This window comes from Girardinichthys multiradiatus, chromosome 20, assembly GCF_021462225.1.
Source record: "Girardinichthys multiradiatus isolate DD_20200921_A chromosome 20, DD_fGirMul_XY1, whole genome shotgun sequence".
Taxonomy (NCBI): domain Eukaryota; kingdom Metazoa; phylum Chordata; class Actinopteri; order Cyprinodontiformes; family Goodeidae; genus Girardinichthys; species Girardinichthys multiradiatus.
The window spans coordinates 19,923,595-19,937,081 of record NC_061812.1 but is presented as its reverse complement, the minus strand read 5'-3'; the positions used below and the strand labels follow the sequence as shown (position 1 = coordinate 19,937,081).

General features: G+C 38.9%; 1 protein-coding gene across 9 annotated transcripts in view; it reads right to left on the bottom strand.

The window, feature by feature from the left end:
* Positions 1-4,012: 4,012 nt before the first annotated feature.
* Positions 4,013-13,487, bottom strand: part of kaznb (kazrin, periplakin interacting protein b) — a 179,563-nt gene continuing 170,088 nt past the window's right edge. For 7 of the 9 annotated variants that reach the window (XM_047347381.1, XM_047347379.1, XM_047347382.1 and 4 more), the window contains 7 exons: positions 12,218-12,402; positions 11,963-12,081; positions 10,525-10,756; positions 10,072-10,173; positions 7,688-7,854; positions 7,410-7,506; positions 4,013-5,371 (listed from right to left, as the gene is read on the bottom strand). In XM_047347381.1, coding sequence (XP_047203337.1) covers positions 5,210-5,371; positions 7,410-7,506; positions 7,688-7,854; positions 10,072-10,173; positions 10,525-10,756; positions 11,963-12,081; positions 12,218-12,402 — 1,064 coding nt within the window. In that variant the 3' untranslated portion in view covers positions 4,013-5,209. Of the gene's footprint in view, positions 5,372-7,409; positions 7,507-7,687; positions 7,855-10,071; positions 10,174-10,524; positions 10,757-11,962; positions 12,082-12,217; positions 12,403-13,487 lie in introns of those variants that run through there. The other 2 variants (XM_047347380.1, XR_007035390.1) reach the window with 2 other exon arrangements.

The following is a 13,487-nucleotide window of genomic DNA, read 5'->3' as shown; positions in this document are numbered from 1 at the left end:
GGACGCAAGAGGAAGCTGTCTGAAAGGGATGTTCGGGTGCTAATCCGGATTTTATCCAAATAACATAAAACCACGGCTGCCCAACTCACGGCAGAATTAAATGTGCACCTCAACTCTCCTGTTTCCACCAGAACTGTTCGTTGGGAGCTCCACAGGGTCAATATACACGGCCGGGCTGCTATAGCCAAGCCTTTGGTCACTCATGCCAATGCCAAACGTCGGTTTCAATGGTGCAAGGAGCGCAAATCGTGGGCTGTGGACAATGTGAAACATGTATTGTTCTCTAATGAGTCCAACTTTACTGTTTTCCCCACATCCGGGAGAGTTACGGTGTGGAGAAGCCCCAAAGAAGCGTACCACCCAGACTGTTGCATGCCCAGAGTGAAGCATGGCGGTGGATCAGTGATGGTTTGGGCTGCCATATCATGGCATTCCCTTGTCCCAATACTTGTGCTAGATGGGCGCGTCACTGCCAAGGACTACTGAACCATTCTTGAGGTCCATGTGCATCCAATGGTTCAAACATTGTATCCTGAAGGCGGTGCCATGTATCAGGATGACAATGCACCAATACACACAGCAAGACTGGTGAAAGATTGGTTTGATGAACATGAAAGTGAAGTTGAACATCTCCCATGGCCTGCACAGTCACCAGATCTAAATATTATTGAGCCACTTTGGGGTGTTTTGGAGGAGCGAGTCAGGAAACGTTTTCCTCCACCAGTATCACATAGTGACCTGGTCACTAACCTGCAAGAAGAATGGCTTAAAATCCCCCTGACCACTGTGCAGGACTTGTATATGTTATTCCTAAAACGGATTGACGCTGTATTGGCCGCAAAAGGAGGCCCTACACCATCCTAATAAATTATTGTGGTCTAAAACCAGGTGTTTCAGTTTCATTCTCCAACCCCTGTATATATATACATATGTGTCGGCTGTGTCGGTTCTGCTCATTAGACTCACTGTCATGATGGTTGGGTGTTTTGGGTTTTCGTTTGGTTTCTATTTATTCTTATTTCTAGTTTGGATTTGGATCCTGCTTCTGTTTATTATTTTCCTGGTTGTACTTTTGTTTGTTTTCTAGTTTATGTTCTGTACATTATGTTTTCTTCCGATTAGTTTATATAATTGGATTTCTGTTTTGCCCAGTCACGTTTTGTTCTCCCTGCCTCTATCAGCCTTAGTAATTAACTTCATTTGGTCCACCTGCACTAAAGCAATCCGTCAACCGGTTTCAGCTGCACCATGCTCTTTATATTCAGTTTCATTGTCCAACCCCTGTAAGAGGTAGTATTGGGCAGATAGAAGTAATTTAGAATGAAAGAATCTAAACATTTTTCGTTTTATGACGTTTGGTTTTGTTAATGTTGAAATCTCAGCCATTTTAGTGCTAGCAGATTATCTGCTCAGCACATGTGCTCAGTTTGTGTTCTGTGTTTGTATTTTTTCAAAGTTAAGACAAACTTTGTTTAAAAGGTGATTTTAAACACAGAAGATTGGCCATAACGCGCCGTCCACGCTTATGCATTTTATCCCTTTTATTAATGGTATTTCATAGGTATGTGTTTGATTCAGATGATAAGCTATAAGTTTCTTTTGTTAGCTTTAACCGCTAACAGCTAAGAACACGTGCTTCCCTGCTAAAGATCATTTACCCAAAAAGGTTGTTAGTTTTCAATCTAGTAAAATAATATTTCCCTAAATATTATTTTACTAAACTTGATAACTAAGTAACACAATTAAGCCCATTTCTCAAAGATTTGGTTCTTATTCAAAATAATATTTCTTTAAATATTATTTTAAGAAATAAAGGCAGCTAATTAAACACCGTTGAGAATTCATCCAGAAGGTTGGTTTTATTCAGCGAATCATTCTTTAAAACATTATTTTATTAAAATAATATTTTATCTGATCTTGCATTGTTAATGGTGGTCTAAAGGTATGCCAATTATTGCCTAAGTTGGGTCCAAGACTAACTTAACTTCACTTCCAGATTCTTCAAGATAATCCTTGGTTCTCAAACATAAACATTGCATGGTAATGTTGCATCACTCTTTTGGTCATGATTTTCAATCATCTTTAATCAACTTGTTTATATTGTACATAGCCCATTAGTCTTCGTTATTCTTTAATTCTGCTCGATAGTTTAGTTGGGTTGTTTTAGCATAGTAAAGAGTTTGTTGAAATATGTTTGACTTGAGTTGACTTATTTTTGTTAATAAATTCTTGTTTTTCAAGAAATTGTGTGAATTCATTTCATGTGTGTGCAGAGATTTGCTGTTAAATAATGTCAGAGCTTGGCTCATCCCTTTCAATTTTGTCCTAATGCCACCGCCTTACTGGGCTGGTATTCACAGGACAACCCTTAACAGACCGAAATATTTAATAAAATATTGAAGTATTAATACAAAATAATATATTCATATTCATAATCACAACACAGAGGACAAACAATAAATTCTGAGAACAAATTGTATCATAATTTACATTTGTGCAAAAACACAATAATTAGCTTCAATATGCTATATAAAAATAATGAGAAGATGGACTTTAACAGATTTAGATAAGAAACGTTATAGTACACTATGCCGATGTATCGAAATACTCCTGTCTTTTTACTTAGCATCTAAGAAGCCACACTATCTGGTTTCCTTTCAGAGTTGTCTTGATCAACAGTTTTTCTTTTTACTTTGGCTTATTTTACATCCATGCTCTACCCAGTTCTTGGCAAGAATATCACAGAGTACTGCATAGTGTTTGCCTACTAACTAAGGAATGTGGTAAAATGAGTAATGTACAATGTGCTGGCTCACCAGAACACACCCTTGATCCTAATACACATGCGATATTCAAAACAGGGTCACATCAAGAGAGGTATACATACTTCAAAGACGTTACAGGACTTGATGTTCAACAAAATCCCCTTCAATTTCACATCTTTAGACCCATATGATAAGTGTTTTTCTTTCTGCCAATATTGTAGTCAAATTTAAAATTGGTTCTTTGCTAAGTTTGTTATCTTTACACAACATTCTTGCTCATCCCTTGTGTATAAGAGCTTGATATGCCTGACTACAGCCAAAGTCCAAAGAAAAATATTGAAAGACAAGCCTGGAAAGACATTGCTTAAAACCATTTTAAAGAGCCTGCGTGAAAGCCACCTTTGTAGTAAAATAATAAGATGTAAAGGATAAATGTATGTACCTAACCTCAATGGAAAACTTGTGGCGACAAATTCATGTTACTTATGAAGGCAAACTGTAGTTAAACAAGTATTTGTTAATATTTTTGCTCATCCTGCAGCAGTTTTCTGTCACCATCTGTCACTATCACTGTCACCATCACCATATGTTTTTACTTTGCAGATTTTAATACTGGATTTATTAGACTTGGATGAGGCTGTCTTGTTAGCTTTTTATTAGCTTTATTATTTTGTTGTTTTTTTGGACCAAATTGGGTTTGCTCTCTTGCGCGTCTTTTAAAGTTTGATAGTAGAACTTTTAATTTAAGATATTTCTGCCTTCTGATTGCTGATTAAGTTTGAATTCTAATTTAATTTGAGTCTCAATACTGTTATAGTGCATACTGGGTTCAGGTGGGGAAGAAAGGGCTTAATCAAATCTCAGCCAGACTCTATGATTTTAAATGATAGTTAATTATCTTCAGTCAGTTCACTTAGGATGTTGCTACCACTTGTTCATGACTTAAAAACTTTCTCAGCACCTTGTGCTGATCTACAAATAAAAAAAAAACGGTGTAAAATCAGATACAAAAAAACTATTGATGTAGATAATAAAATGAGCATGAAGTCTGTAACAATACAGTGAAATGTAATGTTGTTTGAGACAATTACAATATAAAATCTACTTCTGCCCTTTTAATTTAATCAGAAACATATTCTTTCAGTTTCTAGAAATTACATCATAAAATATTAATGCTTTAGAGCTTGTTGCTTTGAAGACATTTGTACATTTACAACAATGTAATTTCAAACTCATGTGGACTTAAATATTTTGGTTTGGTGAATTTATTGATTAAATAACAAAGAGCATGATCCATGTCAACAGGGTGTTGGATTACAGAAAGATATCTTGTTAGTCCTGTAACTAATATTCTGCATTTTACATACATTACTAGTTCTGGTCAATTTTAATGTAAACATTTACATCAGACATTTGTTCAGTTCTTTATCACACTAGAAATGCTTGTAGTTTATGACATACGGTTGATGATTAATTATCAATAATGATAATTAATCATCAACACTAACCTAGCGGTCACTAGTAACCTAGAGACCACTCTATCTTCTAAAATGGTCAACACATAACCAGATCTTAAACACACTCTTAACCTTTTTTGAAGCAGAGACCAAATATGCTTTTTAACCTCCTCTTCCACCAGCTAACTGTGTGCTTGAAATGATTACTTCAACTTGCATGCAAACAGGGACAGAAGTGGGAAACCGCTCTTGCGGTTGGGTAAGGTTCTTATTCCCTAAATTTTCTGTCATCCTATCCAATAAATCACATTGACACTGGGAGAGAGGATATAGTAAGTTTTCCAAGGATACAGCCTACATTCTCAACTCTGCTGCTTCATCTACAAATTATTTTTTCTCTGAAATATGGCACCATGTAAAGTGAAATTAACAAGTTATCCAACAGTATACGGTTTCTGGCCAAGATGCATTGTTACAACAAATAATAGTCCAAACACACATGGCCTTAATTTTTGTAAAATGAATATATAAATGAAATAACTTGTACAAGTTTGATGTAAATGAAACAGTATACCTCAGTTAAAATGAAGAAGTGGAGATAACCACTGAGGAGATCATGAGACTTTACATAAGGCATCAAAGGGGCACTGAGTGCAGTTCTGAGTTGATCTTAAGCCTTCTTTTTGATCATTTCTGCTTTTTTTTAATTAATGATATATAAACCTCAAGTAAAACACTTAATTTAAAAAAGAAAAATGACTCTCACCAAGAAATCATTAACTTTCATTGTTTTTACAACAGCTACAGCAGGTCTTTAGAAGTGCATTATTCCCATGTTGGTGGAAACAAGAGTCGATCTAATCTATCAAATAACAGTAAATACATATTTAAAAGAGCTTCAGCATTGACAAGTGGTGGTCGTTCTCAGCAGTAAACCGCGACAATGCAACAGCAGTGTAAACAGAGGTGAAGATCTTGATGGCTCCTTCACACATTGGTGATTTCAACACTCTTGAAGGTGTGCATCGGGCTGCCTTTGGCTCGGGGAACAGCGTGCACCCTGGCCTCTCTGGGTAGAGAGCCACAGTTGCCCTGGAAGCTCAGACCACGCTCCACAGAGTGACTATCTGCGTGTAATCTTAGTGGACTCTAGAAGGATGAAGCAGAAAATTAAACAGTTTACTTGTTTTTCTCCGGACTCAACGCAGTCCCTCCCCAATCTGTTGCTGCAGACTACCAGTCAGCTGCCTGAAAAAACACTTCTACATGTCTCCCTAGTTCAGGTTCATCTAATTGCTTTTATCTAAAACAGAAAAGCCAAAATTCTTCAAAAGAAAAAAGGCGTAAAAAATTTAAAGGAAGACTTTTTAATCAGAGTATTATATCAAGACAGTTAAGCTTCTGGAATATGGATCTGTTAAGCATGAGGCGATACCTGGATCCTACAGAGGTTGCACATACAGTCCAACTCCACCAGGATGGCACATCAATACGTGCCATTGCCAGAAGGTTTGCTGTGTCTCCCAGCAAAGTCTCAAGAGCATGGAGGAGATTGCAGGAGACAGGCAGTTACTCTAGGAGAGCTGGACAGGGTCGTTGGAGGACCTTAACCCATCAGCTGGATTGGTATCTGTTCCTTTGTGCAAGGAGAAACAGGATGAGTACTGCCAGAGCCCTGAAAAGTGACCTCCAGTGGGCCACTGGCGTGAATTTATCTGACCAGACCATTAGAAACAGATTTAATGAGGGTGGCCTGAGAGCCCGACATCCTCTAGTAGGCCCTGTGCTCACTGCTGGGCACCATGAAGCTCGAATAGTGTTGGCCAGAAAACAGATGAACAGTTGACAGTAGGTTCACTCTGAGCTCATGTGACAGACATGAAAGGGTCTGGAGAAGCTGCAGTGAACATTATGCTGCCTGGAACATTGTTCAGCATGATCTGTTTGGTGGTGGGTCAGTGTTGGTTGGGGAAGGAAATCCATGAAGGGACGCACAGACCTGTACAGGATAAATAATGGCACCCTGACTACCATTAGGTATCAGGATGAAATCCTTAGACCCGTTGTTAGACCCTTCGCTGGGGCAGTGGGTCCCGGGTTCCTCCTGCTGCATGATAATGCCCGTCCTCATGTGGCAAGAGTATGCAGGCAGCTCCTGGAGGATGAAGGAACTGATACCATAGACTGGCCTCCACGCTCCCCTGACATAATTTCAATAGAACACCTCTGGGACATCATCATCATCAACCAGGTTGTACCTCAGACTGTGCAGGAGCTTAGTGATGCCATAGTCAGGATATGGGTGGAGATACCCAAGGACAACATCCGTCATCTCATGCCCTGATGTTGTCAGGCATGCATTCAAGTACATGAGGGCTATACTAACTGCTGAGTACCATTTTGGTTTTCTGCAATGACATTTCAGCAAATTGGACTAGCCTGCCGCATCAGTTTTTCAGTTTTAAGTTCCTTGGTTACTCCATATTAAGCCCTCTGTGGGTTGATCATTTTTATTTTCATCATATGATGTGGCATCTATTTGTTCCTCACATATTATCCATTCCACATCACTATGGATATCCAGCATGATTTCTTTTTTCAGTTAAGATCTGGTGTGTTTTCAAAGTGTTCCTATAGTTTTGTGAGCAGTGTATATATTTTGATTAAATATGTAAACTTGGATAAAACTTAATTTATCAGAGAACAGTAAATTGAGTGTATTTTTATCTCAGTACAGTATCTCCAGGAACTAAGCTTGATATTAATAAATTATGCTTATGTGTCTGTTATTATAAGATTAATGGATAAAAAGTGCAAGTTGGTCTGGGTAAACCTTCTGGGTATTTCCAGATGATGCTCTCTGCTGAAATGAAACTTGCCTTAAATCTTCAAATTTGAAGTATTTTGGGGTCTTGAGATAATCTCCTCAAATAAGATGAATCTCAATACCAAGTGTTGATAGTTTATTGTCACTCTTACTGGCGCAGGAGATATAAAGAGTACAAATAAATAGGTAAAATATATTCAGCTGTTTGTTAAGGTGTTTTGTGTATCCATCATGCCCTTGTTTAAATATCTCATTAGCAATGTTTGTGCTTTATCAAGCACAAGGGAACCAGTAACCTACGTTTCAGACTTTAAACCTGTGGGCTAGTCTTTTACTGATAGGTCAGAAATAACAACATACCTTTCCTAATCTTCTGATTGATGTCCTTTCATCAGCAAAACGGTTAACAGCCACAGGTGAAGAAGAACTGATGAGCTCAGTGCCCTGCTCTGCATTACTATGAATAAAAGGAGTGAAATAGATTGTTAGTCATTTATATGTTGTGTTTGTAAGAACACAACATAATATACGACAATAGATTTAATGTTAAGAAAACAATAAAACCATTTATTTCCTGTATAGCATTGAAAGGAGGAATAAGTATGTGTCCAATAGGGGTCAAAAAGCTTTTTTGCTACCTGAGAGGGTCAGAGAGTGACTTCATTTCTTCATACAGGTGTCTGTGCAGCATGTGTTTGTTGCTGGGGATTCCCAAAGCTTTGGCCAAGGCCTCTGTGTCAAAAGACTGGTCCATAGTCATTACTGCACCGTGAATGCCTTTTCCCTGAAGGTTTTCTGCAAACTCCTAAGGGGCAAAACGGGGAAGGAGAGTATGACTCAAACAAAATATTCTCTGATGCTGAGAAACATAAATCGCAGAGAACCAAATCCAGGGAAAAAAAGCTTTAAAATAGAAATGACCTCTATTGTTTCTTTACTGTGGGCCATGTTTGTTTCAGACACTTTTTATTTCCATACTTCAATATTTAACTTCAAATCAACTTTATAATAATAATAATAATAATAATAATAATAATAATAATAATATTATACAGGTCCTTCTCAAAATATTAGCATATTGTGATAAAGTTCATTATTTTCCATAATGTCATGATGAAAATTTAACATTCATATATTTTAGATTCATTGCACACTAACTGAAATATTTCAGGTCTTTTATTGTCTTAATACGGATGATTTTGGCATACAGCTCATGAAAACCCAAAATTCCTATCTCACAAAATTAGCATATCATTAAAAGGGTCTCTAAACGAGCTATGAACCTAATCATCTGAATCAACGAGTTAACTCTAAACACCTGCAAAAGATTCCTGAGGCCTTTAAAACTCCCAGCCTGGTTCATCACTCAAAACCCCAATCATGGGTAAGACTGCCGACCTGACTGCTGTCCAGAAGGCCACTATTGACACCCTCAAGCAAGAGGGTAAGACACAGAAAGAAATTTCTGAACGAATAGGCTGTTCCCAGAGTGCTGTATCAAGGCACCTCAGTGGGAAGTCTGTGGGAAGGAAAAAGTGTGGCAGAAAACGCTGCACAATGAGAAGAGGTGACCGGACCCTGAGGAAGATTATGGAGAAGGGCCGATTCCAGACCTTGGGGGACCTGCGGAAGCAGTGGACTGAGTCTGGAGTAGAAACATCCAGAGCCACCGTGCACAGGCGTGTGCAGGAAATGGGCTACAGGTGCCGCATTCCCCAGACCTGGGCTACAGAGAAGCAGCACTGGACTGTTGCTCAGTGGTCCAAAGTACTTTTTTCGGGTGAAAGCAAATTCTGCATGTCATTCGGAAATCAAGGTGCCAGAGTCTGGAGGAAGACTGGGGAGAAGGAAATGCCAAAATGCCAGAAGTCCAGTGTCAAGTACCCACAGTCAGTGATGGTCTGGGTGCCGTGTCAGCTGCTGGTGTTGGTCCACTGTGTTTTATCAAGGGCAGGGTCAATGCAGCTAGCTATCAGGAGATTTTGGAGCACTTCATGCTTCCATCTGCTGAAAAGATTTATGGAGATGAAGATTTCATTTTTCAGCACGACCTGGCACCTGCTCACAGTGCCAAAACCACTGGTAAATGGTTTACTGACCATGGTATCACTGTGCTCAATTGGCCTGCCAACTCTCCTGACCTGAACCCCATAGAGAATCTGTGGGATATTGTGAAGAGAACGTTGAGAGACTCAAGACCCAACACTCTGGATGAGCTAAAGGCCGCTATCGAAGCATCCTGGGCCTCCATAAGACCTCAGCAGTGCCACAGGCTGATTGCCTCCATGCCACGCCACATTGAAGCAGTCATTTCTGCAAAAGGATTCCCGACCAAGTATTGAGTGCATAACTGTACATGATTATTTGAAGGTTGACGTTTTTTGTATTAAAAACACTTTTCTTTTATTGGTCGAATGAAATATGCTAATTTTGTGAGATAGGAATTTTGGGTTTTCATGAGCTGTATGCCAAAATCATCCGTATTAAGACAATAAAAGACCTGAAATATTTCAGTTAGTGTGCAATGAATCTAAAATATATGAATGTTAAATTTTCATCATGACATTATGGAAAATAATGAACTTTATCACAATATGCTAATATTTTGAGAAGGACCTGTATAATACTATCAACAACAAAGCAATGATCAAAAAACCCATACTATACAATATCGGTAAAAAGATATTGTTGCTGAATACTGGGATTAAGATTAAACCTCATTTTCCAGACTTTATTTTCTTTTAGCACAATGGCCCCACCACTCTTTTAGAGCTTAAGCATTTCAGCCACTAAACATGGTAAACTATGTGGGTATTTAGGGCAGTAAAGGTTTATCCAACAGGCAAAATACATTACTTGCTGGGAGAAATTGAATGGATGCCACTTTGAATAAAATATTCTTCCAAATATTGCATCCAAGCTGTCCTTTGCAATAGTGATATTGCACACATATGTCACAGTGTTGACTGTGATGTAATATGTTGTGCGGCTTTTGAAAGAACTTGCTCCAAAACCAGTGGACCTTAAGGTCTATGTCCTTGATCCACTTCATCACTCTGTGACAGGTCCAGACGAGGGGGTCCCGGTTTTCGTGCTCACATTTCAGGCGCCGTAATTGCAGGGCCTAAGAAAAGGGGGAAAAGGCAGCAAAGAAAGAAGAGCAACCCTGTCATGAAAATATGGTGATCCTTTTAAGTCAAACACTTAGCATTCCTGTGTTTAATGGAGTTATGTTTATGTTTGTTTATGCTTTGGTGAGAAATTGGTAAGATTCTCTTCATTGCATCCAACAAACTAAAACGTGAACTTAAAATTGAAATTAAACTTTGTGTTTAAACCTTAGTGGTTTAAATATTTGATTAAACCATGTGTTTGGCTAAATTTGCGGACAGTTCTTTGATTACAGCTTGGATTTTTCTAATGAAACATTCATTGTTATTTACACCAACAGTTGTGACACAGTCCATGGTCTGACCTCTTTGTCAAAGCTGAGCATCTGCAGGAGCTGGATTGCCAGAAGCAGACTGGTCTGGTGGAAATGGTCGCTGATGTTCAGGAATCTCTCCAAGTCTCGGCGGCTGAGTGAGTTCAGCACCCGTCCGTCCACTAAGTGGGTATGGAAGGTTTGTGAGTACTGAGGCAGGCCCACGTCACTTAGCCAGGACATTGAGACCCAGTGATGGTCCAGCTCAGAAGCTTTTGATAGTCTGAAAGACGACAAGACACAGATTAGTGATTAATGTTTTTAAATCAAGCATTTTATAAAGATTTACAAGAGCAGAAATGAAAGCTAACTTGCTACTTAATATTAAATGATTTATTACTGATGAACAAGTTTAGAGAAAAAATCAAATTTTTACAAATTACTGTAAAATCTATGCACTTCTGGTTTGCTAGATTAAAAATACATCATACTTGGTTGGGTCTTCAATTACTTTTTACAAAAACTTTAAGCTAGAAACGCACAGAGAAATTCGCTGCAATGGATGATTTTAATCTTGGTTCAACTAATTATATTTTATCACCAGTTAACCACCAGAGGCCGCACAGTGGCACTGTAGTTAGCAAAGGGTCTGTGACTCTGGCTTGGTCCCACAATCCCAAAACAATTATGTTAGCTTAATTTATCTCTCTAATTGCCCTTAGGTATAAGTGTGCACATGTGTGGTTGTTTGTCTTGTGTTGCCCTGTGATAAACTGGTAACCTATACCCTGCTACCCTACCCTTTTACCTATTGGCCAGTGAAGAAAGGGATCAGCCTCACTGCAAATCTGCACGTATAGCAAATTGATGGGTGCTTCAATGTAACATACCTAAATGCCAACAGGTCGCACTGACAAGAAAACTCTTCAGTGCGGATGCTGCTACTGAGTGAAGAGGCCTCAAACTCAGCTGTTTTCAGAATCAGTGAGGTGATAAAAATTAGGTCAGAGGAAGCAAAGAGAAATAAGACACTATTTAAAAGGAACCTGCTTTTTCTGACATATTAAGACAAACCCCAATTTATTTCAGCTGCAAGAGAGTGAGAGAGAGCAAGCCTTTCATCAATAACAGGATGGCTGAATGGAGTACAGGAAAAGTGCTCTGTTTCATACTTTTAAGCTTTTAATCTCATCAGTCATGAAACAAGCTGGATTTGAAAATTTTGGATCCTACAGACAATTTGATGGCACCACTACTCCATATATAAGTAATTAATAACCGTTAAAACAGGAATGCTAGAGAAAGTATTTCTGAATGCTGATTTTATCTTATAATTTTTACAGAGAAATAGGAATTGGCTAAAATCGGTTATGTTATGGAAATGTAAACTTTAGATTGGAAACCGCTCTCAAATGCTAGTTAAAGCTGGTAAACATCCATTTCTCAAAAGGACAATATTTCCTTTTACATGACTGAAGCTTCTACTCACCCCTGCTCCCCTTCTGCTCTCCTGTAATCCTCAATGGCCAGTCTAACTTTTCTGCGATGAATTTGATTACTAATTCCCAGACCCAGCTCTAAATCTTCATCTGTCAGGCTCAGCAGCACCTAAACACCAAAGATCCAGTTCTTAAAGCAGTGAAAACATCACCCATTTCAGATCATGTGCTGACATTGCACACTGCGTTTTTTGAAAAGTCAGATAAACAGAAAGAAAGCATGTAAACTGTAAGACAAGGCATACCTTGCCACTTTTGACGTTTTCCGAGCAGGCTCGGATGTACATAGGCATTCCCATGACAACCTCCATCCAGGCCTGGACGGCTCCTGCCCTCCACAGGGACATGCAGGTGTTCCGAGTGAGCTCCGCCTGCTGGAGGCGGTCCAGCTGCTCCTCTCCGTCGGACATGCTGTGCTGTGTGTCAGAGTCTGGGTTGGTCAGGAGAAGTTAGGGTGTGGCATACAGGAGAGGTTTGGGATCAGAGGGATATGGAAATCAAAAAGAGTGACTTATCTGGAGATGGTCTAAAAGATCTCTAGAGAATGTCACAGCAAAAAAAATCTAAATGCTTAAAATAAGATCCTTATTTTTGAGATTTTGTTCGGAATTTTTTTTTCTGCAAGTACATGCATCTCAGTAAATTAGGGAGATCATCAAAAATGTAATTTATTTCAATAATGATTTAAAAGAGTGAAACTCATTTATTCTGTAGATTGTTTCATATAAAGTGTTTCTGTTTTAATGATTATGGCTTTTTCATACAGAAATATCAGCCTACTGAGAAGTATGTCCATGCTCCTCTTCGCCATACAGTGTATGCAATAAATACTTGGTTGGGGCTCCTTTTGCATGAATGACTGCATCAATGCACTGTGGCATGGAGGTGATCAGCCTGTGGCTCTGCTGAGGTGTTAAAATCCAGGTTGCTTTAAAAGCAGCCTTCAGTTCATCTGCAATATTGGTTTTAGTGTCGTTCATATTCCTTTTGACAATACTACACACTCTGTTGAGTTTAGGTCAGTCCAGTTTGCTGGACCATCAAGCACAGCGATGCCACAGGCATTAAAGCAGTAGTTTTGGTAATGTGGGAGGTACCAGGTCCTGGAAAATTAAATCAGCATCTTCAAAAATCTTGTCATCAAAGGGGAGCATTAGGTGCAAATTTCCAGGTGGATGGCAGCACTGATGTTGGATTCCTTAAAACCCAACCAATAGCAGCAGATGGCATGGTACCCAAAATCATAACTGACTGCGGAAACTTCACACTGGATGTCAAGCAACATGGACTCTGTACCTCTCCACTCTCCCTGCTGATTCTGGGACTTTGATTTGTAAATTTTCAATATAGACTGAGCACCTGTCCAGTCCTTTTTCTTAGTACAGATAAAACACTTTGGAAGTTATCTTTGATGCAAGAGATATTTCTGTGCATGGTGGTTCTTGAAGCACAGACTCCAACTGCATTCCACACCATGGGCTTTACTTCATAACTCTCTCATGTCAGGGATTTTCC